The sequence below is a fragment of the Microcebus murinus genome, chromosome 1 (genome assembly GCF_040939455.1).
Source record: "Microcebus murinus isolate Inina chromosome 1, M.murinus_Inina_mat1.0, whole genome shotgun sequence".
NCBI lineage: Eukaryota > Metazoa > Chordata > Mammalia > Primates > Cheirogaleidae > Microcebus > Microcebus murinus.
This window is the reverse complement of record NC_134104.1, coordinates 90,301,446-90,325,723: the sequence shown is the minus strand read 5'-3', so window position 1 is coordinate 90,325,723 and position 24,278 is coordinate 90,301,446. Positions and strand designations below refer to the sequence as shown.

At 39.8% G+C, this 24,278-nt stretch overlaps 1 protein-coding gene across 4 annotated transcripts in view; it reads right to left on the bottom strand.

Moving 5' to 3' along the window:
* Positions 1-24,278, bottom strand: part of TNIK (TRAF2 and NCK interacting kinase) — a 380,956-nt gene that overhangs the window by 145,783 nt on the left and 210,895 nt on the right. For all 4 annotated transcript variants that reach the window (XM_012736386.3, XM_012736389.3, XM_012736387.3 and 1 more), the window contains exon 3: positions 10,237-10,293. In XM_012736386.3, the coding sequence (XP_012591840.2) occupies positions 10,237-10,293 (57 nt within the window). The remainder of the gene's footprint in view (positions 1-10,236; positions 10,294-24,278) is intronic.

The window sequence follows — 24,278 nt, the reverse complement described above, 5'->3', positions numbered from 1 at the left end:
GTCCAGTACTCTAGGAAGAACCATTACTTAATCAGAAGACTTCAAAATCTAGTCTGATTCATTATGTTAACTTCAAGCATGACACTTAAACTCTCTGAATGTCAGTTATTTTCAGCTATAACGGAGAATAAGAATACCTGTCTAAGCCACTTCTTAGAACTTACAAATGGTTAAGTGCTTATTTAAATATAGTTTTAGTATTTGGCCTACCTGGATCAAAGAGTGGAGCCCATTTCCCTCTCCTTGAATCTGGGCTTGGCCACGTGACTTGCTTTGGCCAATGGGACATTAGCAAACAGGAAGGAGCAGAGGCCTGAAAAGTGCCTGTGCCCTGAGACTGGCCCTCCCCTATTGCTCGCAGAAAACCCTTCTGCCACCATACAGGAAACCAGGCTTGGCCTTCTGGGAGATGAGAAACCATGAGAAAAAACAGCAGTTTTCAAATTCAAGGGAATGGATGATTCCAGGCGATAATTTTAAGCCACTGACCACCTCCAATGGCAATATGATTGTCACCTTTATGGTATAGCCATATATAGCCAAAGCCAAGCTTATATAACGTTTCCTATGTACCAGGAGCTGTGGGTACACTGTCTTATTTAGTATTCAATACAGCCCCATATATAAATGATCCCATTTTACAAATGAGGAAAATGAGTCTCAGAGAGATTAAGTAGTTTATTCAAATTCACTCATATTTTAAGTGTTACAGCTCAGATTCAAGACCAGATTTTGTCTGACTCCAAATCCAGTATTCTTATTCCATACATCAAACGCCTAGACAGATGAAGGGCAATTACCCACGGTGACTAAAACCAAAGCTGCTAATCGAAAGAGTTTAGAGCATCTTGAACCAGGGCTGAAGAGAACCCTGACTTTGGTCCTCCAATTAAAAGAGCTTGTTAGCATATAATAGTATTTACTTATGATTGAATTCAGGGGATAAAGGAGAGATTTTAAGCTGCATATTTATTACACAGGTGAATACACTTTAAGTACCTACAATATACTAGGATTTAAAATTGAATCAATAAGACATTTAATATTAGTGTGCTCCGTAACAAAGAGTTTGCCCAACATTTAACTCTCAATCCATGGAACAGGAATAAAACTATGTAATTCCTAAAACAATCCAAGGGGCTGGTCAGGATAATGTGTAGAGAGAAGGCTGAGGTGTATAGACTCATAAACGCCACTATCCCACAGACGTGTGGACACTGGCTAGAATCACCTCTGCTCCCTGTTCACCTGCTCTGCTTTCATAGCACCAGTTGCCATTAAGCAGGTGTTTGTGTTAATTTATCTATCATTCTCTCCTTCTGTATTGACTGAATGGGACACAAAATTGAAGACAGTTTATTGTTGAAGGACCATAGACTATTAGAATTTGAAAGGATCATCACTATCATGTAGAATGTGGTTTAAAGAATTTTGAAGAATAATTTGGGCTACTGAAATCTCTCCCTGCAGTAAAAATTTTATTCAGGATGCCAATATATAGCAGACAAAAACTAAAGTTTTAAAATCAGTAAGCATTTAATTTTATAAGTTTAACTATGTAATATCTATTTATACAGTTAATCAATGAAAATAAAAGGATGTTTTAGTGAACATAGAATTTATGAAAAAAATTAAAAGGCACATATCAGCTTCAGTATCTGATAAATTTTCAGTTTTGTTTCAGTTCCAAAGGATGCAGAAAAACCTACATTTCCTAGGATAAATATTATTAGTTGCAAATGAAAACAGTTATTTTTAAAAAGCATGCCTTGATCTTCATAATGAATGACATTCTGCACATGAATGGGGTAACTTAGCAGCACAAATTACCAAGTTGGCATTTTCCAGTGTGTTCAAAGTTGGCATATAACATAGAGTTCGAGGTCTGCTTTTTAAATCACAGTTGATTAAATGTTAAAAATATTAAAAATTAAATGAGAATCAAGCATGTGTAAATTGCCTAGAATTATCTCCAGGTGAGGTTACACACCTGTGATCTATATTTTTATAGATCTAGGGAAGCAGACCCAGAGTGGCCCAGTGAGTTGCCTAAGTCCACACCTCTTCACTGCAGCATCAAGGGCTTTGCAAGGACATTCTGGAAGCAATATCTGGGTTTGTTTTATACATTAAGCCTAAGCTAAATAAATTCATTCCACAATTATTTATTAATAATCCCAAGCATAATGCTGAATGGTAACAATATAAACATAAAACAAGGGGCATAACAGATTTAACCTCTGCCACAATGAAATTTACTATAATCTTGTAAGGGACACAGATATGAATCAAAGAATGACAGAGATGTATGCAAAATTACCACTATGAGAAGTATGTAGTAGCTGATCTAATTGGCCCCAAGAAACCCAAGTTTCAGCTGAGTTGTAAAGGCCACGTGGAGGTTACCCAGTTGGGAAGAAAGAAAGAAAGAAAATATGAGGTGGATTATAGCTTCAAGGTTCCTAGACTTAAAATTCAGGTAACAGCCCACAAGAATTGGAATGAATTGTCTTTTCTAATAATAAAAACAGAATAATGATAACCTCTCCCCTTTTGACTTTGGTTACCAGGAAAAATAACTACCAAGTTCTCTGTAGCCTGTAATTTCAATTTGCTTTTACTCTATCTGGCTTTCTACTTCTTATATTTTTTTCTAGTCTCTTACTTTTACATACACATTATCATTTTGTGTATCACCTACTATGTGCCAGGTTCTACATTAGCAAGCTCTGCAGGGGTGCAAAAATGGACAATGCAAAGCTCCTATTCCTGGCCTTGAGCGCTCATTAGAGCCAGAAGGCCTTCAATGAGAAAAGACTTTTCATGAAGGAAAAATCAAATATGAGCTTCAAGTCATTTTAAAAAATACAAAATATTTATGAGAAAGTCTAGACAAAGAATCCAGTACAGGTTTACTAGAGAACTGAATGAAGTGAGAAGAGGGACGTGAGGCGGAGATGAGCTGGCAGCACAGAGGAGGGGATGCGTCTATATTCGTGTGAGACCCATATTCTACTACTCAGGAACTTGGTTGCAAACCTGGATTTGAACAGCCCAGTCACTGTTTCCAAGAACCCCAACTTCTGTGTGCCAATTTCCTCAACTACGTACATCTCAACCCCCACTGAGGGGCTAAAAGAATTAACTATAATTTCGATCGAATGCCTTCAGGAACACAAATGAAAGGCACAATTGAATCAAACCATTATGATGATGTAAACACATTTTTAAAAACTAGTGCTCATCTTTATTAGTTTGGGGGTACAGACAGTAGTTCCCAGGCCCCTTTTTTGCTCCTAAGCAATATCTCTAACATGTGAGCGCACCCATCCAATAAGCCCAACACCCCGGCCAGACACTCAGCACACATGAACATGTGCAGAGACTCAGACACACACGAGCCATCCCAAGGGGTGTAATCTGTGCCTAAGATAAGGACAGCTGCTAAAGTATGCATGGAGTAGGCAGCTCAGCTTGTTCATTTTTAGAACTCTAGAAGCTTTCCAAATTCTACATGCTGTACAGCATACAGAATTGAAGCACTGGAAATAGCCCTAAAGGTGCAGGGCATTATGGAGACCAAAAAAAACCCATTTGTTTATCTTTTCTCCGTTCAAAGATTTTACCATGTGCTTTACCAGACTGTTCTGTCTGCTAAAGACATCTACTGGAACTGCCCCAAAGGAGAAGCCCTGAAGAGTTGTCCAGTGGGGTCTCTGTGACAGAGGAGCCTCAGTGGGGATTCCCATGTAACAAATGTTTACCCATCTAGCAAATAAGAAAACTGAGGCTCAGAAAGGTTAAGTAATTTGTTTTTGCTGAACTCACTTGAGGGTGAAGCTCCCACATTGGAGACTGCCCCTCCCCCATCCCTCACCTGGCTAACCAAGGTCTACCCATCCTGTAGATCTCTCATAGCTGTCCCTTTATTAGAGATCATTTGCTGACCACTCAGCTAGGCTAGCTGTCTTCTTAAATTCTCTCTTAATACTCTGTACACTCCTACACTCCTTGAAAGCTAATCAGAACTATGATTAAATTACTGTTTAAGTAACTTGCTATGATTAAGTTACATTCTTAAGTGAATGAATGAATGAAATCATGTGATTTCAGCCTCAGCTTCTGGAATCAAGTCCCAGGATGGACTGGGACCATGCTCTTTCCTGGATCTTGCTCTAGGTAAGCCACTTTAACAGCTGCATACTACTCAGGGTAAGGCTAACAATTCTGCAACTAAGGTAGTGAAGACAGGGGCTGAGTGAAAATTATTTACACAAGTATCAATTAACTAACAAAAGTATGGCACCTAATTCATAGGGCAGGCTACTATTCCCGCATACAACTGCAGAATTTCAGTGCACACTCTAAAATCCTCTTTTCACTACTAGTGCCTGTCCCATTCAGTCATTCATTGTGTCCTACCAGGACTAATCATAATCATTCATTGAGGACCTACTTCGCGCCAGGTACGAGATTTAATATCCCATTTTAGCTTCAAAACAAGCTTGCAACATTTGTTTACCCATCTAACAAATAAGAAAACTGAGGCTCAGAAAGGCTAAGTAATTTGCCCAAGGTCACAATCAGTAAGGCTATGCCCCCCATCTCTCATCCTGTAAGACAGCTGTAAGGAGTGTACATACACATAACTGGCTGGATTTGAATTCTGACTCTGCCACTTACCATCGGTGGAGCTTGGGCAAGTCCCTTAAGATCTTTGTGCTTTCAATTCCTCATTTGTAAAATGTATATGACAGTAGTACTCTCCTAATGGAAGTTTTTTTAAGGATTAAATGAATTAATATGAGTAAATTGAGTGCTAAGAACAGTGCTTGGTACTTAATAAGCACTCAATCAATATCAGCCATTTTTATTAATATTTTGGCCATGGCTGTAGTTATTATTATTATGTGCCATACTACTAATCACACCACTGAACTACCTCCCTCAGGTAGGAAGGAACCAAATGTACTTAGAGCAGTGTGTTGCCCTAAGTCTTCCAAACAACCCAGGATGGAAAGATTTTTCTTTTCTTTTTGTCCGGTTTCAGCAAACATTCACTGAGCCCTTTAATTATGGACAAAACAGTCTACTACTGGGAGGCTACTGGGAGAAGACCACTCCCTTACTCCAGAACACTCTCTGAGCCACCACGCCTTGTCACACGCTGTATCCTTAGCCAAGATTGTCCTTGCACGATTGTCCTCCTGGGCTTACTCAGTGAGGAATGACTCCTTACCGTCCCATTAAACATTATATGTGACTTAGTTTATCAATTTTATAGCCTTATTATAAAGGATATAAGCTTTATTCATAAATATTTAGGGCAAGGTTATTGTGAGTGCCTCTTCAGGCAAAGGACTATTTTTCCATCTTTGGATTTCTAGTGCTTGTCACAAAATAGGTACATAGTAGATGTTTGTTGAATAAGTCAATGCAAAAAGAATCACACTAAATTAAACACTAAATACTCTCTACATTAATTGAAGACTTATAGCAATGTGGCTAAGAGGATGGATTTAAAGGATGGAATTAAATTGTTCAGGCTGAAATATTCAATCCACCATTTACTGGCCATGTTACATTGAGTAAGATATTTAATATGCTTGGTTTTCATGTCTCTACAATGGGGCTAGTAATGGAACCTGTAGGTTGCTGAGGGGATCAAATGAATTAATATGTAGAAAGTATTTAAGAGAGTTCTGGCACATGGAATCCACTCCATCAATGTTAGCTACCATTATTATTATTTTTGGCTAGAATATAAAAATGTAAATAGAGAAGCACTCTACTTAAGGACCAAATCAGTATTAAACACAACCACTACATTTACCCAGCATCTTTCCAGTCCTTTCTCAGGTTTTTCTTTGAGGCATCAACCTTCCCCACTCTCAGTCCTGGTAGTAGAGCCAGGCATCCAACACCGATGTGGCTGAAGAGAATTAGGGACGGGTCCGGGGCTGGGGACACGACCCCAAGCTGGACACTGATACTCAGACTGACACTTTTGCTGGGACTAATGGTAAAGAGGCAATGAGAACATGAGCCAGGATCTGCTTGTGGGAAGAAAGAAGAACCCAGAGATGGAGAGACAAAATTCCTAATCATGTCAGGTTTATTTGTTTTAATTTATATAAGACAGTAAATTCCCTTTTGGCTTCATGCAATCTGAGTGGAGGTTTGGTACAACAACCCAATGTGTCCTCAGAAATATAATCAGGACCAGTCATTGTAAAGGTGGAAGCTTACAATATTATTATTTCATTAAGTTCTATATGTGCTTCAGGGTATCGTTGTAAAGGAACTAGTTTATATCAGGAATTTTTATTTAAATGAAAATAAAATTATTTAAAGGGTTATCAAAGAACCACAGTTCCTTCACACTTGGTGGCCAGAAGAGAATAAATACAAGACTCTGGAAAAGTGGTCCTCTCACTTTGGTGTTTGTGATACTCCTTGAGGAGCTTGTAGAAAGGCAGGCTTTGAGGCCACACCCAGAAATTCTGCAGCAGGCCTAGGAATCTGCATTTCTCCTGAGCCTGTCCACTGATGCTGGTGGGGCCCACTTTGAGAAACACTACCCTAGAGGGTTCGGTTCCTCTTAGATGTTGTAGGTAAATCTGGAGAACTCAAATACAGCTGGGAAGGAATTCCCAGAATGTGATGAAGTGGGGAAATTTCCACAATGATTTAAGGAACTAAAAGAACTTCAAAGACTAACTCTGAGTTTAAGCACTAATTCTGAAGCAAATGTTGACAAATACGGAAGTGTCTCAGCTCTAAAACTGGAGGGATATAAGCATTATATCCAGTTTTCTCTGTGGCTATTTTCTATAAAAAAGGAAGTGATACAGAATAAAAACAATAATTTAAAAATTGATTTCAAGCTTATGGCTTTATCAATTTCATTACAATAAACTATAGTAACTTTGTGTAGGTCATAGCATACAATTAACAAAGAGGACCTTTGAGAATTCATCTCAGTTTTTAACAGAGCAGCTATAATGAGCACAATTATAATAATTGGTAAGAAGCTTTTGCGGCATTCCATAATACACAAAAGACAACACGGCAAAATGGAATAGATTGTTTTCCAAAAGCACTACATGAGTTTCACAAAGGAAATCTTATGTTGACTGTAATGTGTAAGGGGGTGAGACAAAAGTCATTTGATGCTACCATGACACCATGCAAATAAGAAAACCATTTCCTGGTGTGTATTCATGTTGGCCTTTGTTAAGGGTCATCATCAATTATGTGACTAAATCACAGAAACTATCTAGCTCTTTTAAGCAGGGGTTCCCCAAAAGAATTAAGCCTAAATACTATAAAGCATTCATTGTATATGGATTGATACTGCTTTGCATCGGAAATGGCCTTACCTCAATACCTTCTTTGGGAGAATGAGAAAATAATGTCTCAAATCATTTTCTGTAGGGCTTAGTTGCCTAATGAAACCCAGTTTAGAAAGGCTAACTGACATTCTTCAAACTTAAAATACATACTCTGGGCCAAATAACTGTAACTTTTAATTTCAAGTAAGGTAATCTAGCAATAGTAAGAGTGGCTTTCTGAAATTAAAAGTCTCACAAATAGAACAAGAAACTAGAAGGGCTAGTGCTTTCAAGTCATACTTTGTGCATCAACATACACTTTATGCATTGAGATTAATGATGTCAGTGGAATTCATCTGTAGTTCTTCAGAGCCACACAATAGAACTTAATCTACAGCATGAATGTCTTGGACTTCGTCCACAACCATTAGTTGTTAAACTGCCAAGCACATCTCATTATACAGAAATCCTACTCATTCCAAGGAAAATATAGTAGTATATGACTTCAGCTGAACTTCAAAACAAATTGTGATTTGTTCTGTGGTTGGAGCTTTGTAAATGGTTTGCACATTTATATTGAGTTTTTATGTGAGACTGATAGTATCTGATTTTAATTTTTGTGTCAGACTCTGCTAACTGACCATTCCAATATCCACTCTCCCTTCATTTCTGACTAACAAAACCTAGGATTTTAACAGGACACATTGGTAGAAAAAAAAGACTACATTTTCCAGCTTCCCTTGCAGCTAGATATAGCAATGAAAGCAGAGGTAGAAATGTTGTATGAAAGTAGAATAGATTTCACTGGAAGGGGCTCTTTTGTACCTTTTTGCTCCCCCCTCCCCATTTTTTGCCTATCATAGAGAGTGATCAATGAAAATCAACACCTCTAGACTACTTTAACATGAGAGAGCATGACACTTCTACTCCATGCCTAATCCTCTGTGATTTTGTTCATTTGTATTTCCTGTTCCAAGTGGCAGAGCTTAAACCTAATTAATATAATTTACATGCAGTTTCTTATGCAGTAAAGGCCAGGTAAATTAATAAACTAATTGGCACTAAATATTTGAACTATTTTGCAACATCTGAAAGTTGAATCATGTATTTAAAACAAATAAATAGTACTTTATCCAAGTGGTAAACATATGAGAACAAAATGTTTTACTGGATAAGAATATAAGTAATTTAAAAAGGAATTCCGATCAGTAATAGGAATAAGGAAAAAAAGTCAGTACAATGTGTGGTATAAATAAAAATTAGTAAAATGTGTGTTACCACAGATAACTACCATATAACAGATACTTATCAAAGGTAACAAATGGGGCTCAAAAGGTTATGAGTTGAAGTCTAATGTACAGACACACAGAGTGTCTTTATTATTTGCATATTATTCTTGTTATCTGTGTGTGACCTGTTCATTCTATGTCTACTTATATTGAATAATTTACTTATGGGCCGAATGGAAGACTTTGGTCTTCTAGCTTTCATGTTCAGCAGACAAACATCTTAGAAAAATTCCCAGGACAATACAAAACTATTACCATGCTTTTGATGTCCAGAAAATCCTTTCATGTCTGATTTTTACTCTGTACTCTTGAAAAGGCATTAAAATATTTTGAATAGACCTAGCAAAAGGATTGAAAGCATTAGATTGAATTTAAAACTAAGTCTATTCTTTAGATTGCTTTTGATCAACCAGGTAGAAATTTAGTTTTAGTGTTGCTCTCTGATAAGATTTTGAGTTTATTGTAAATATCTGGTCAATAATATTTTGTTTGGGAAAATATTCACATTAAATATCCTACTAGGATTTTAGAGCTATCCAAGGTCTTGCCTATTCCCGTATTAGGTAGATCCCTTTGGGAAAACTGTTAAGACTCATGTCTTCTGAATAATCTCAATATTATTCATTTAATACCTTGAAATCCTTGTTCTGACTTCATATGCAAATATCTATGGTTCCGTTTATGTAAATTATTGGCATTCACTTCATTCTAACAATGTAAGGCAATGTGTGGGTATCAAATTTAATTAAAATGATGTACCCATGTCTCCTCCATCAGCTGTTACATACTCTTACTTCTTTTTTTTTTTTTTTTTTTTTTTTGAGACAGAGTCTCGCTTTGTTGTCCAGGCTAGAGTGAGTGCCGTGGCGTCAGCCTAGCTCACAGCAACCTCAAACTCCTGGGCTTGAGTGATCCTTCTGCCTCAGCCTCCCGAGTAGCTGGGACTACAGGCATGCGCCACCATGCCCGGCTAATTTTTTATATATATATCAGTTGACCAATTAATTTCTTTCTATTTATAGTAGAGACGGGGTCTCGCTCTTGCTCAGGCTGGTTTTGAACTCCTGACCTTGAGCAATCCGCCCGCCTCGGCCTCCCAAGAGCTAGGATTACAGGCGTGAGCCACAGCGCCCGGCCTCTTACTTCTTTATGTTAACTGCAAGTGGGGAAAGTTATTAGATATTTAGGAAGATTATTTTCCTGAAAAATATTTTTTATCACTATCTTCTCTATCATAAATACACAGATGGTCTTCAACTTATGATGGTTCAACTTACCAATTTTTGACTTCACAATGGTACGAAAGTGACCTGCATTCAGTAGAAATCATACTTCAAGTACCTCTGCAACCATTTTGCTTTTCACTTTCAGTACAGTATTCAATAAATTACATGAGATATTCAACACTCTATTACAAAATAGGCTTTACATTAGATGGTTTTGCCAAAGTGTAGGCTAATGTAAGTGTTCTGAGCATGTTTAAGGTAGGCTAGGCTAAGCCATGATTAGGTGTATTAAATGAACTTTTGAATTACAATATTTTTTATTTACAATGTATTTAACAGGACACAGCATCTGCATACCTGTTGAGATGGCAAGATAAAGATACTTACCCCTGTGACATCCATAACTTTAATGGCCGCAAGCTGGCCCGTTTTGACATGACGACCCTGTAAAGAAAAAAATAATAACAAAAGATTTAGTTCTGATGAGTAATATTAGCATTCAATTCCAACCATACAGAACAATTACCTAGATCAATAATACAGTATGTCATTTAAGGAGACACACACACACATAGAAACCTTAAATATTGTGAGGATCCATTTCTTATTTTGTGTTTATTTTGTAAAACATCCCCATCACTTTGTCTTTTAGTTTTATTTTCACAGTAAGTGTCAAGTTAAATAAAAAAAATGCAATGTTGAACAATTTGGTTCTACCTCCTCTCCAAGGCGTTAGGTAAGAGCTTTGTGAAAGAGCTGGATTTGTGATGGAAGGGTAGCTCGGCCTGGGTGGAGAATACACACATATCTCTCTGTCAGAAAACACTCGGTATGGGAAGAAGCTTTAGTTTCCTTCATTCTTAAAATATCTTGCATTGTAATAGTTTCAACTGGATATGATTCTGTTAGAATCCACTTGAGAGTGTTCATTTATCTTTCTCTTAAAAGTGGGCCAAAAATTAAACAGCAATCAATCAAAATTTGTGACCAAGGAGACAACAGTGAACATTCACAGCTCCTTTCCAAAGTGGGCATCTTTGGTCTTTCGAACCACAATGAAGCAACAACCACACAGCAGAATCAGAAGAGAATAGAGTTATGGTAAGAGGGGTGTTTTCTCTAGGCTTGCTCCTTGAGAAAACAATGTTTACATCTGAGTCTCAGACAATAGCAAAGATGGTCATACTTATTAACTTCTAAATGCATTTTATATCTAAAATACATTTTACCTACTACTGCTATCAGGCAATATGATACAGCTTCTAAGTACAACTGGGTTCAAATCCCAGCTGCAAGACCGTAGGCAAATCCCTTAGCCTTCTAGGCCTCAGTTTCTTCAACTGAAAAATGGAAATAACAATATTATTTCCTAATTAACCTAAATCACAGAATTGCAGTGGGGATGAAAATGAGATAATATATATATATATGTAAAGTGCTTGACAGTGCCTGGCACAGATTAGCTGGCAACAGATGCTGACTGTAATTATTAATAGTCCTGTCTTCTGATTAATTTTAAATGTCATCTTCCCTACTAGGCCATATATTTCATAAAGGCAAAGACCATGTCTCATTGATGTATGTCCATTGCCTGGAATAGTGAGTGCTCACCCCATAGATGGGGCAGCACGTTTATGAATCAACAACAGCAGGAAGGAGGCATGTATACTTGGGGTTGGGAATACATGATCGTTTGGTGTGCTTTAGATTCAGCAGCTGAATTTGGTGAAAACGTGCTGGTCTGGTTGAGCCAAATTTTTAAAAATTGTGGTAACAACATTATTGGGCCAATTTTGTAATTGAGAACTACTATATCTTCATGCTCTTGAACCTTTTCCCTTTCTCTGCTCCTTCTCTCCCCTATCACCTTAATGTTTCCCTCTCCTTTGGACCCTTAACTTTTGCCTATACTGCCTGCTCCTTTTCTTCCCACATATTTCTTCAGCTTTTTAAATGTGTTGACTTTGAATCTACCAGCTCTTCCTTCTCCTTTCCAGCCCCATCCTGCTCCTCCTCACTTAGGAGAGAGCACAAAGGAGACATTAAATCAGTAATACAATACAGTTACAGGCACAGCCCTTCATATGCATTTCAACATTCATGAACTCAAGGGAGAGGGCTGGCAGGTTATTGTGCAAAGAGCCCTGAATGGGAAGTCCAGAGGCCTGGTTCTTGCCCAGGCTCTGCCCCTAATCACCCAGCTCCTCTGCGCCTTGGTTTCCCCATCTGCAAAATGTGGGGAGGCTGGGCTCAGGGGTTTAGGAGGATGGTGAGTAGACATCATTGCTGCCAACTCTTTCCACCACTAGGAGCATTTGGAAATTTAGTTTTCACAGTAAACAGGGAGAGTAGTGCGACTGCTGTGGAACCAGGAACACCAACTTTCCTGCAGAGCCTGAGTCAATCTCACCCACGTGAGGAAGAAGTAGCAACAGTGTCCCCCACTGATAAACCCTGCATGATCTCCAGGGTTATCTAGGCCATGGGAAGTCTGTGATGCTGTAACAATGACCTGTGCAGAGGCATCAACAGCTTTGCAATCAACAGATGACTTCAAAGTAAGTGCCACAAATCATACCTTAAACAATTCTGTTCACCTCCTGAAGCACTGAGAGAGGGTAGGGCATCTGCAGACACACACAGAGGGTCTGCTGGATATTGCCCTTTGCCTTCCTGATTCCCCAATAAACTCGCTTTCTAGATTCAACCAGAGCAGTGGGCCTCATCTTTTTTTGGCACCTGGGACTGGTTTCATGGAAGACAATTTTTCCAAGGATCGGGGAATGGGGTGATGGTGACTGATAACGAGTGGCTACAAATACAGACAAAGCTTCACTTGCTCACCTGCTGCTCACCTCCTGCTATGCAGCCCAGCTCCTAACAGGCCACAGGCCAGTACCAGTCCACAGCCTGGGTATTGGGGACCACAGAACTAGAGCAGCACCTCCTCTGACACCTCACTGTGTCAATGCCTCCTCATCTCTGTCTGCCAAGGAACATGTCCATGTTTCTATTACTGCACTGAGCTCAAAGGGTCAGTGGTCCTCTCTCCCATCTCTTTCTCCTTCCTCTCTCCCTTCCCTCCCCTCTGGCTTCATTTGTGGCACAACCTTTCCTCCAAATAAAACCTTAAGTGGCTCTAGCAAGGGTTTGACCACCCAAGTCTGGTCTGCTCTGACTCCCAACTTCCCTCGGCCACACGGGAGTTCCCAAGGCACCTCTGCCCACACAGGTGCAGATTAAGGAATTTTGCACTGGATTTTTAACTTCTTAAGAAGCAGGACATCTTCTTTGAGTGAATAATTTGTTGCGAGAAAACCTCAACACCAAGTTCTTTCTATCAGCAGCCTTGGGCTGGGCAGATCTAGCCCATGGTACTCGCCCAAGGCCAGAGATGAGACAGGATAAAAGCAATCCATGTTACATTTCAAACACAAGGCATTAGGTAATTCTTGGTTGAAATAAATAAAATAGCTTTTTAAATATAACTTAGAGTACAAGAATTTTTGTTTTCATTTTGTTTTAGTAACTGCTATGAATGTCAATGAAGGTAGCACTGGAAAAGAAAACAACCTTATTTTTCTTCCATTTTAAATTTCACTTCCGAGCTGAAATAACAGATCTCAGTGAGCCTGACAGATGACTGAATCCTACACCTTGGGATGGCAGTTTGGGCTCAAGTGAGATTCTGGAGGTGGAACAATGAGCAGCCTCAGATCAGTCCCAGTGAAGGTATCTGCATGTGCTGAAGGCTGCTGAGCTGTCAAACCTTGATGCTCAGGGGAGGACCATGCGGGAACCCGCCCAGCAGGAGTTGCCTTTTCCACCACCAGAGAATGTCAAACCAAATCATGATCCAGATTAAGGCAGACTTTGAGGGAATGGCAAGGAATCAGCTGACCTAAAGATCACTGGAAACCTGAGGCACAGTCATTGTTAAGGCAGTTTTTAAAGAGGCAACTTTATAAAATCACAAATAAATTTAGTAGAAAAAGCCCCTAAGGCACCTAATACAACCCTCTTCCTTTAGAGACGAAGCCAAAGTATCACAGCTAATGAGAACCTAAACTCAGGACACTTTCTGCTCTATCCCATGTCTGCCATCCAGCTCTTAAAGTACAAGTTCCTATCACTAAAATTTGAAAATAATTTTTTAACAAATATTTTCACATTTTACTTAACTCGAGTTAAACATTGAACCATTCATCTCTGCTTTGCATAGGATGCTTTTTTAAATTTACTTTTTGATTTGGAGACAAGGCAATGAGGGAGGATGTTCAGGAGAATTTTGAAGGCAAAATTTAATATTACTCTCAATTTTAATTTATTTCCACTTATAAGAGAAATTAAAAATATAAATAGGCACTATCTATTTAGATCTAAAGTACATGTTCAAAGCCTGGCACAGTGGTGAGTGCCAGTAGTCCTAGTTACTCAGGAGGCTAAGGCATGAAGATCACCTGAGGCCAGGAGTTCAAGGCCAGCCTGGGCAACATAGTGAGACTCAGTCTCTAGATGAATAAATAAATCCGTGCTCAACTGAGGACTAAAAATTAAATTCTGAAAGGAAAAAAATTTCTAAAGGGAGACAAAAGAGTTAAAAATTTTTCTCTACAAAAATTAGAGAAAATGTCCTGTCAGGTTGCAGTTGCTGAGTCATTTCTTAATAAAAGAATGAACAGCGATTATTTTTCCTCCTGAAATAACCAATAACAGCAAATGACTGTGAACACGCTAAATCCAGAAGAATAAAATTGATATTCTGGTATGGCCAAAACCCTAATGTCAGATAATGTCCTAAAGCATAAAAAGCCCGTCCACGGGAAATGAGGAAGAAAGGCATCAAAACAGGGAAAGGGGAGCATTGGGGTCATCCAGTCCTGGGGGCACAGTTCAGTCTGGTCCTCAGACACACAAACTACTCTGCTCCCTTTCTTCCTTTCTCCTCCTTTGAAGTAAAGAACTATGCTCATTCTTGCTCTATATAAAAGAATTCAACATGAGGGTGAAAGCCAAATCTCTCAAGTGCTACAGTACTTTACCCCTTCCTCTATTTCCTCTCTAAAATAAATGCAAGAGAAAACAATGGTTTTGTCTGAAATAGCCTCCTAAGCCTCACCTCTGTTATTGCTGTTATTTTCTAAGGAACAGCAAGACGGTTTTCTGCTTTTGAGCTGCTAGCCTGAGGCTAGCCTGGAAGAGACAGCACTTTCATTTCTAGGTCACTGAAATAACATTTGTTTCCAGAGGAGCACACAAGCAAACCAGGGTTGTTGGAAATGCAGACACTCTCCCCATCGTCTCCATCCTCCCACTCAGGGACACCCCCCCACACAGGTACGTAGCTCATTCACCTTCACATTTTGCTTAGATTCAATCTCTCCTATATTAAAGAAGTCATCTTCAATTTCCTAATAGCAAATGAGTACTCCACCTTTGTGTTTCCACAGCATCCTATCATAACCCCACTGTGATTTTTTTTCAGAATGTACATCCCCAGAACCATGAAAATAAAACAAAATAGAAAAAAATCAGTGTGTAGAACATGAAATAATGGCAGCTGTTGTTTTACAGGTCAACTGTTCTAGCTACGTCGATCTGGCTATCGGTCTACTTACCTATCACAGATGCACCCCCTAGATTCTCCCATACAGACTGGCACCTGACAGCTCTCACGCAGGTCCCTCTCAAGGAACTGCCTTCAACCAAAGCTGCCACCTCACCCAAGGTCAAGCTCCCTCCCGGAGACAGTTGAGACACGGTGGCAACTTGGATTAGCGTGGAAGTGGTGGAGAAGGTGAAACGTGGACAGAGTCGAGACAGTCATGGGAGGCCAAATGAACAGGATTTGGGGATAGACTGGGTATATATTTCCCCCGGGCCTTCCGTGGTGCTCAGCACAGCAGGGACTCCGTAAATATTTGCCAAATGACAGACTGAATGAAGGAGTGAGGTTTGCGAATTGTATTCTGCTTCTCAGTAGCCTCCACATGCCCACATCAGTTTTCCTCACCCCCCGCATTTCTATTCAGCCCCAAAGCGTACGAACCAGATAGGGGGAGGTTGTGAGCAGGCGTTGCAATCATTTCCCTCATAAATAAGAAGCTGGAAGATACATTTAAGTGGATGACGTTCTTTCAAACTCTATAGAGAGGGCAATTTCCATTCCCTCTTCACAGATCACAGAGAAACTAGAAATTGGTTTCAGCTTTACCTCTGTCATGATGAGAGTGGACATTGAACTCTGATTTTCTATACCCAGGTAAGATTAAAGCTTAGGTAAGACATCTATCTGGACATCTTTAGGAATGCTACCTTTCTTTGATACAACATATCTTGAGGCCAAGAGGCAGACAAGGCAACTTTATGAAAAGACTCCAGAGATCCTTATGATAAAGGAACACAAACATTCACAGAAGGTACTTGGCACAGTGTCTACGCCTAAGGTTTCCCCAGGTTAAACGCAGCCTCTGTGTTGCCTTGGCCTGCATGTGCCTTCACTAGCAGCTTAAAAACCCTGCTCTCCGAGTCTACAGCACTGTGCTCAGCAGTCGCGGCTCCCAGACTTGGGGCAGAGGTGAAGCAAGGTACCAGCTCAGGACAGTTTCCAAGCCACTGCTGCTCCCATCTCAACACCACTCAGTGTGAATCCCTTTGCTTGGCACCTCTAAGTGGCAGAAAATGGACTGTTTTCAAGACTGTTCAGAGGTGGGCCAACTGAGAGCTGCTCACAGACACAAGGTGGGGAAGAAGAGACTGTGTTTCATTTTCCTTCATTAGAGCTCGGATTCCTCAGTCTTCACGTCTGCCAGCTCGGCTCAGTTTATAAATCAAAATGGATGCTTAAAGGGGGGAAAAAAATCAAATGATCACAATTTTAGCAGACAATAGCTAATGTATGCAGGCTCCATGGCAGGGAGCCTAATGCCTGTACCCAGGAAAGGCACGCACAGCTGAAGTGACAGCAGTGGCGAGGCAGACGAGCTGAGGGGTGACAAGAGCGCAAGAGCAGCACAGCCAGCCTCTGGGCCAGGGCCTCACACCAAGAATACACTTCTCAGGAACCTCCTCTCAATGCAAAAAATAAGCACAAAAGCAGAGCTGTCACTGGCTCGCATCTAATTTTTACCATAGAACTACCACAATCAGGGCTCTCATGCATTCATTTCTGGGAGGACTAAACCCCATAGATGTGGGGGCTCAAAGGATAGAGATAAAATATGACATGCGGCCAATTCTCCAGCCACCCCAAATATGCACCCCTCCCTACCCAGCTCACTTGATAGATTGCCTTCCCCACCCTGAGTCAAGGGTAGCACCTACTGCTGCTGTTCATGGTATTTAAAAGCCTGGTACCTGGACCCCAGTCCAAGGTGAAGTTTGTACCCAACTTCAATAAAAGGAGATAAATAAGGACACTGTAGTAGAATTTTTCAGAAAATAAGAGGTATTCAAGTTAAGCAGGATTCTTTATTTTAAGATTTTTGGTGTTAAAATTGCCATTAATGAAATGTTTTCAATTTTTAAAACTTAAAAGTTTAACATTCATATGCTGGTTTCCAATGATTGTTTTTTGTTTTTTTTGTTTTTTGTTTTACTCCTGTTGACTAAGTGAGATTTTAGTACTCTATGAAATCTAAGAGTCCAAGAAGAAATGTTTTAAAATTTGTGGATTAGTAATGGTAGAGAGGTCAATAACCCCCTTAAGACACAAAGATGGACTGTAGTTGATGCAGCAGGTAAAAAGTTAAATGTGTCCTTAAGAACTTACAATAGCCCCCGAGAATTGCATTGGAATCAACTTCTCTCTCCTCTGTGTTTCCTAAGTCCCTAATGCCTCTGGGCCTTAAGGTACAGTCCCCCCTAGGCACATGGCTTCTGCACACTAGAATGGAAAGCTCCTCAAAGGCAGGGACTCTGGCTTACAGCCGTTAAATCCTCCAGTATTGCCTAGGACAACGTTTTACGAAGACTATATCCTAAATCATGGTGGAAAACATGAAGTTTCCAGGCCTAGTGAATCTTGTAAGTTGCCAAGAATCACAATGGAAGACACTTGAAAAAATTTGGGAAAATGTCTACTTAAGAGTATCAGAAAGCTTTTCTCTTAAGAAAAAAGGGAACTATAAGAATGGCTTACTGTTTCATAACTGGAGGGAAAAGCCAGGCCATTTGATGTGAGTGATTTGCTCACAAGGTTCTGTTTTTGTTTTCTTTTCCAAGTGTTAATTAACAAAGTGGGTCACTGAAGTAGGCCCTGGAGGCTTGAGCGAGACATTAGCATTCCGCATGCCATAATCTCACTAGTTTACCTGGAAAAAGGGTCAGGGAGAGAAAAGATGCTGCAAGAGAAAAGCCAGGCCTGGAAGCTGCCCTGCCAAAGCCCCTCCACCTCCGCCTCTGCCTCCTCTCTTCTTGAGACAATACGACCTGGAGGTGGGATATCCAACTGCAGAAGAGGGCTCATTTGTAAAGATTTCAGATCAATAGCACACTCTCTGTCTTCTGCTCAGGACCTCTGGCAGACCCTTTGCTCACTCCATCCCATCTCCCAGCTGCAGATTAAGAAGATGTATTATGTCCTCTCCCCTGGCCCTGCACAGGTTTGCCAATTACAGCCAGACACTGGCCCCTATTGTCTGAGATTTACAACCACTCGGTCTGAGTGGGCAGGGTTGGCTTTGGACCACCAGGCACAAGAGGCCAGGGGTTGGGAGAAGATAGGCAATAATAATAAACAGACAGTGCTGCATTCCATTTCACCTAACTGAAGGCTTCAATAGGAAGCCAGTCCACCCACAGGGCCTTCTCAGTCGCTTGACAGACTCATGCAGCAGCAGCAAGAGCAGGTCTCCATGTTCAGTGCCTTTGAAAAAACAACGGCAAAGGGCCACAGTGTTCCCAGCTATCATTGTTAGGGCAGCAGGAACACAAATGGGGACCCATTTGGCTCTGTATCAGAGTTGTTGATGAATAAACTGTCTCCCACAGTGTCCTCAAACCTCCAGAAGTTTTAATTAAAACAAAAGAAATGTCAGCAGGAGAAGCACTGGAATATAATTAGGTCCCACCAAATCTAAAGTAATATGGGGGAAAAGACTAGTAATGAAAGGAAAGCTTTCATATTCTTACTGAATCCCTGCTCTGTTGCTGACACAAAAATCAATTTCAATAGGCTTTAGTTGTATCTGAGCAGGAACGCGAGTGACAGATGAAATTTAGTGAGCAATTTACTGGAGTCAGGATGATTCCCGCGGAAAAAAAGACTACAATGAGTGTTCCCAACCAAATGTCTCATCTGTAAGAATGTGTGTGCATGTGTGTTTATTTATAATGTATACATTATATATTTACATATATAATATATATTATATATGATTTATATATTATACATTTATATATAAGGAGGAGAAGGAATTTTAAAAGGAGTATATGTTTTATCCTAAAAAAAACAATGTAGACTCTATCTTACACCCTTTAAAAGGTGGTTTTCAACAGGGCAATTTTGCCTCCCAGGGACTTTGACCGTAGTCTGGAGACGTATTTTGACTGTTGTAACTGTTGCTACTGGCAACTAGTGGTCAGCAGCCAGGGATGCTACTAAACCTTCAATAATGCACAGGACACCCCTCTTCCCCAACAAAAAGTTATTGAGCCCAAATGTCAATGAGGCCAAGGTTGAGAAACTCTGTTTTAAAAGAATCTGACACTTAATAGGAGCTCAATGAACGCCAAATTCTATGGAATACCAGATTTCACACTAGGCACTAATAGTATATAGATCAGAAGATAAGGTCTTGCCCTCAGGGATCTCCCATGGGTGGGGAGGCATGTTGGGTGGTGGCATTGTGCTTTCTTTGCTTAGTAGCATTTTAGAGACAAAATCTTTCTGATGAAGGGAATATTTCTCAAATTCCAAAACCCTTCTTTTTTAAGAACACACATAATACTAATATCTAGTGACTCCTGAGACCCCCTTAAGACCACAAAACTGGCTTTTGTGTGTGTAAGAGGCTTCTTCCCAGATCTTCATTGTCTCCCAATCAAGCAGTATACCCTAAATTTTAAAAAACTAATAAAGTATTATTAGGACTAAACAGAATTTGCTCTATTATATTTGGACACTGAGGCATAATTCTAACTAATTATGTTCATTTTGGAAAGAATGTTTTACTTTCATTTTTCAACAACATATAGGTCTCCTCAACAACCCTTCATAGTATGTGTTCTTTCTTTCCTCTTAAAGGTTTAGTTATAGATTTTATTGATTGACTGATTGATTGAGACAGAATCTTGCTCTGTTACCCTAGCTGGAGTGGAGTGGCATCATCACAGTTCACAGCAACCTCAAACTCCTGGGCTCAAGCAATCCTCCTGCCTCAACCTCCTGGGTATCTGGGACTACAAGCTCACACCACCATGCCCAGCTAATTTTTTTCTATTTTTAGGAGAGACTGGATCTCCCTCTTGCTCAGGCTGGTCTCAAACTCCTGACCTCAAGTGATCCTCCCACCCTGGCCTCCCAGAGTGCTAGGATTACAGGCATGAGCCACAATCCCTGGCCACAGAGTTTTAAATTATTGGCAGCTCAATTCAGAAATACATTACTTTGTTTGATTAAAACATAAGTCATGATGAACTTTTAAGCTTAAAATCTAATGGTCAATTATAAGAGGATAAAGGTATTTGCCTTTATCAAAGATAAGTTCTTCAAATGCAGGAATGGAGGACTCTTGAAACTACTTTAAGTGATCTGTTTCTAGGAAATAAAGAAGTAAATATTCAAATTGTTTAGAGAGGATAAGATGAGCAACATTATTCTATGTTACTGATAACCATTCACCATTTTTTTGGTACTTAAGGATTAAAGAACTTAAGTTTCTTGGAGATGTTCTGTTCAAAGAATAACGTCCAAATATGGACTCTCCACATTGTATGAAAGAAATAATTATGGCACATTAATTGTTCCACCTGCAATAGCAGAAGACCCAAATCTCTGCAAAGGCCGAAAATATCTCTCCTCCCTCCCCTCAACAGATGTCTTCTGTGTCAGCACAGATTGCATTAGCAATTGTGCTTTCTGAACAAAGACCTGCATATTGTTCTTTGGGGAGGAGGGCAAGAGGACAAAAAGGACATTAGAACACTGAAAGTTGTTTTATAAATGCAGGATGGCTCTTACATATTCATAATCTTTCAAAGTGATGGCTGGCATAGACCACAACAATTTGTCAGCAAACATATCCATCCCTAGGAAGCTAGCTGCTGAGAGTAAGTACTCAAGTGTCTCGCAGAAACCTGCACTCTCCCTCCAGGACAATAATGCTGAGAATGCTTTTGTTTGAAATCTTGGGGGAAGCAAGATGGGTGAAATATGAGGGCACGCTGGAAGGAAGGAGTGCTCTTTTAAATAAATATGATATGCCTTGAGCTCTGGGCAGGCCTGAATGGCAGGGCAGCTGACTTAGTCAGTAAATGCCTTGATTTGCAGCTAAATTTAGCTACAATCTGACTGTGACCTGTCAGGTGGCTTCCTCTCCAGGAGGTGAGGATTCCCTGACTCCAGTGAAATTCTTCTTTCCACCATATTTCCATGCCTCCAGCTTAAGCTGATTAATCAGGGACTAAGAGAGGGACAAGGAGAGCATCTTGCTGATGCTTTTGACAATCTTCTCAAGCACAGATTTCACATAGTCCAGGAGAGAAGCACCTGTTTGTAGCTAGAGTTTTGCAGAGCCTATAGAGGAGTGTGGAGGTTAAGAGGAAAGGCTTTGGAGGAAGAATGGTGCCCTTGGACTGTGCAGTAGGCCTGGAGTTACTTTTGGTCTATAGTTTCCTTATCTGTAAAATAAATATAAAATAATTAGCTCAGAAGGTTGTAGTAAGCATTAAATTAATATATGTAGAAACACCTAATAGGGTGCCTAGATAAAGGGTGATATGGTAATGTTATTAAGAGGTTTCTGATCTCCTCTCCTTCTATCGCCACCACCACTACATTGCATGCCCATTGCCTTTCTCCCTCTCCTCCTCCTCCAACGTACCATGGGGCCTCTACACGTGTCTTACTTCTGCTGCGCTTGCCTGCTCACTTCAGGTCTTGACTCAAAAGAGTCTCAGAGGACTCTTCTCCAACCGTCCTTCCCTGGCTGCCACATCTAAAATTTCAACTCCACCCTAACTCTTATTGTCCTCCTGCCCTGCTTTATAATCCAATTATATGTTTTATTTATTTGCCATGTATATCAGGCACGCCCTGCTCTAGAACGGCAGCACTGTGGGGACAGGGGCTTCTCTCTGGCTTGTTCACTGCCCCATCTTCAGTGGCAGTTCTGTGCCTGTGCAGTGGGCCCTTGATCAATAGGTCCTATGTTGTGAATGAATCCCCAAGATCTTTGTGGAAACTTCCAAGTCTCTCTGTTCTCTTTTTTAAAAAATCATAGCACCTCTTACTTGAAGGCATAACAACTCTAATAGAAAAAGTACTATTATCAGATAAGGAAACTGAGGTTCAAAAAAGCAAATTTTTTTGCAGGTCTTATTTTCCTTTCACATTGGCCTTAGGAAGCCAAAAGGTATTGTCTTCCTCTTTTTAAATTCTATTTAAATTGGCTCTAAACGTAAAGGATAAAGAACAGAGCTATAAATGAAAATGTCTGATAACTAAATATAGTTTCAGTCCAGGAAGATTTATTTATGCAAATATATAGAAGTGTTTTATTTAACTATTAGCAACATAGATATTGAAAAGTTATACAGGATGTTGAAAAGTTATATAGCACAGAGTATTGAAAAGTTATTAAGTATAGAAGTAGAGGTGACTGCATCTCCAAATTATATTCCTGCTAACAGCAGCTGACAGATCAACTTCACAGGTAGCAATTAAGAATAAGGCTGTGCTTTTCAAACCAAAGGGGACATCTGATAACCTTTCTTTGACATAAATGTGGGAAGATGGAGCTAGCTTGGGGGTGGGGAACCTGCGGCCTGAAGGCTACATGTGGCCCTCCAGATCCCCAAGTGTAGCCCCTCGACCAAATCCAAACTTCACAGAACAAATCCTTTTATTCTGTAAAATTTGGATTTGGTCAAAAGACCACACTCAAAGATCCAGAAGGCCACATGTAGCCCCGAGGCCACAGGTTCCCACCCCTGCCAGGCACAGACCTGCACAAAACCATGAAGAATAGTTTTTCCTTCTTCCTCTTCCTCATTTCCAGTTATGGAATAGGGGTAGGGAAATGATCAAACTCAAAAACAGAATCTCCTCTAACAGTATCTTATCTGAAAATATGAAGTTTAATTTCAACCTAATTGCCAGAGCCTGATTTCAATCACCTTGGGGGATTATGTACTTGCCTACTATCCAAAAGATCAGTATCAAACCTGCATTTCTTTAGCATTTAACTCAGCAATCTTGTGTTTGCCACATTAATGGTTTATTTCATTGGTAGCTTCTATTTTCAGGAGGGACATCAAGAAAATAAAACTGGTGCTCAGTTAACAAAATAACTAGGCTTTTAATTTTTAAAATATACCTCATGATATCCCAGGAAGTCCTAAACAGAAAATCTGTCTCAGATTTTTTTTTTTTTTTTTTTTTTTTTGAGACAGAGTCTTACTCTGTTGCCCTGGCTAGAGTGCTGTGGCATCAGCTTAGCTCACAGAAACCTCAAACTCCTGGGCTCAAGCAATCTTCCTACCTCAGCCTCTTGAGTAGCTGGGACTACAGGCATATGCCACCATGCCCGGCTAATTTTTTCTATATATTTTTAGTTGGCCAATTAATTTCTTTCTATTTTTAGTAGAAACAGGGTCTCACTCTTGCTCAGGCTGGTTTCGAACTTCTGACCTTGAGCGATCCTCCTGCCTTGGCCTCCCAGAGAGCTAGGATTACAGGCGTGAGCCACTGCACCCGACCGCTGTCTTAGATTTAATAAACCATTAAGCAATAGTAATTTAATACCAATAATAATCTAATATATCAATTTATTAACCACTTATGGATAGCCAATAGTTCATAAATTTGAATGCTAAAAAATATGTAACAACTGTACATACCATACTTTAAAAAGTTGAATTATACTTTTTAAACACATTATATTTCTGGTTTTACATTTTTAAACATTCTGTGAAATCATTTTCAGAAGATTACATTTTAGAAAACAAATTCAGAAGCCATAAAGAATCTTTGGAAATAGTAAATGCAACGGAATTGAAGGAGTAAAAATATATAGATTCTATTTCGAAGTTGACCAGTTTTCAATTTTTCCATAAGGCTCTAGGCAAGTGTTTTTAACTTTCATGGATTTTATAAAAAAGGAAGAGAGAAATGCTTGCTATGCCTGTTTTCCCTTACAGGACTAAAATGCAAACAGGGAAGACCAGACACAGTGAGTTCTTATAACTTACATTATTGAGACAACAGT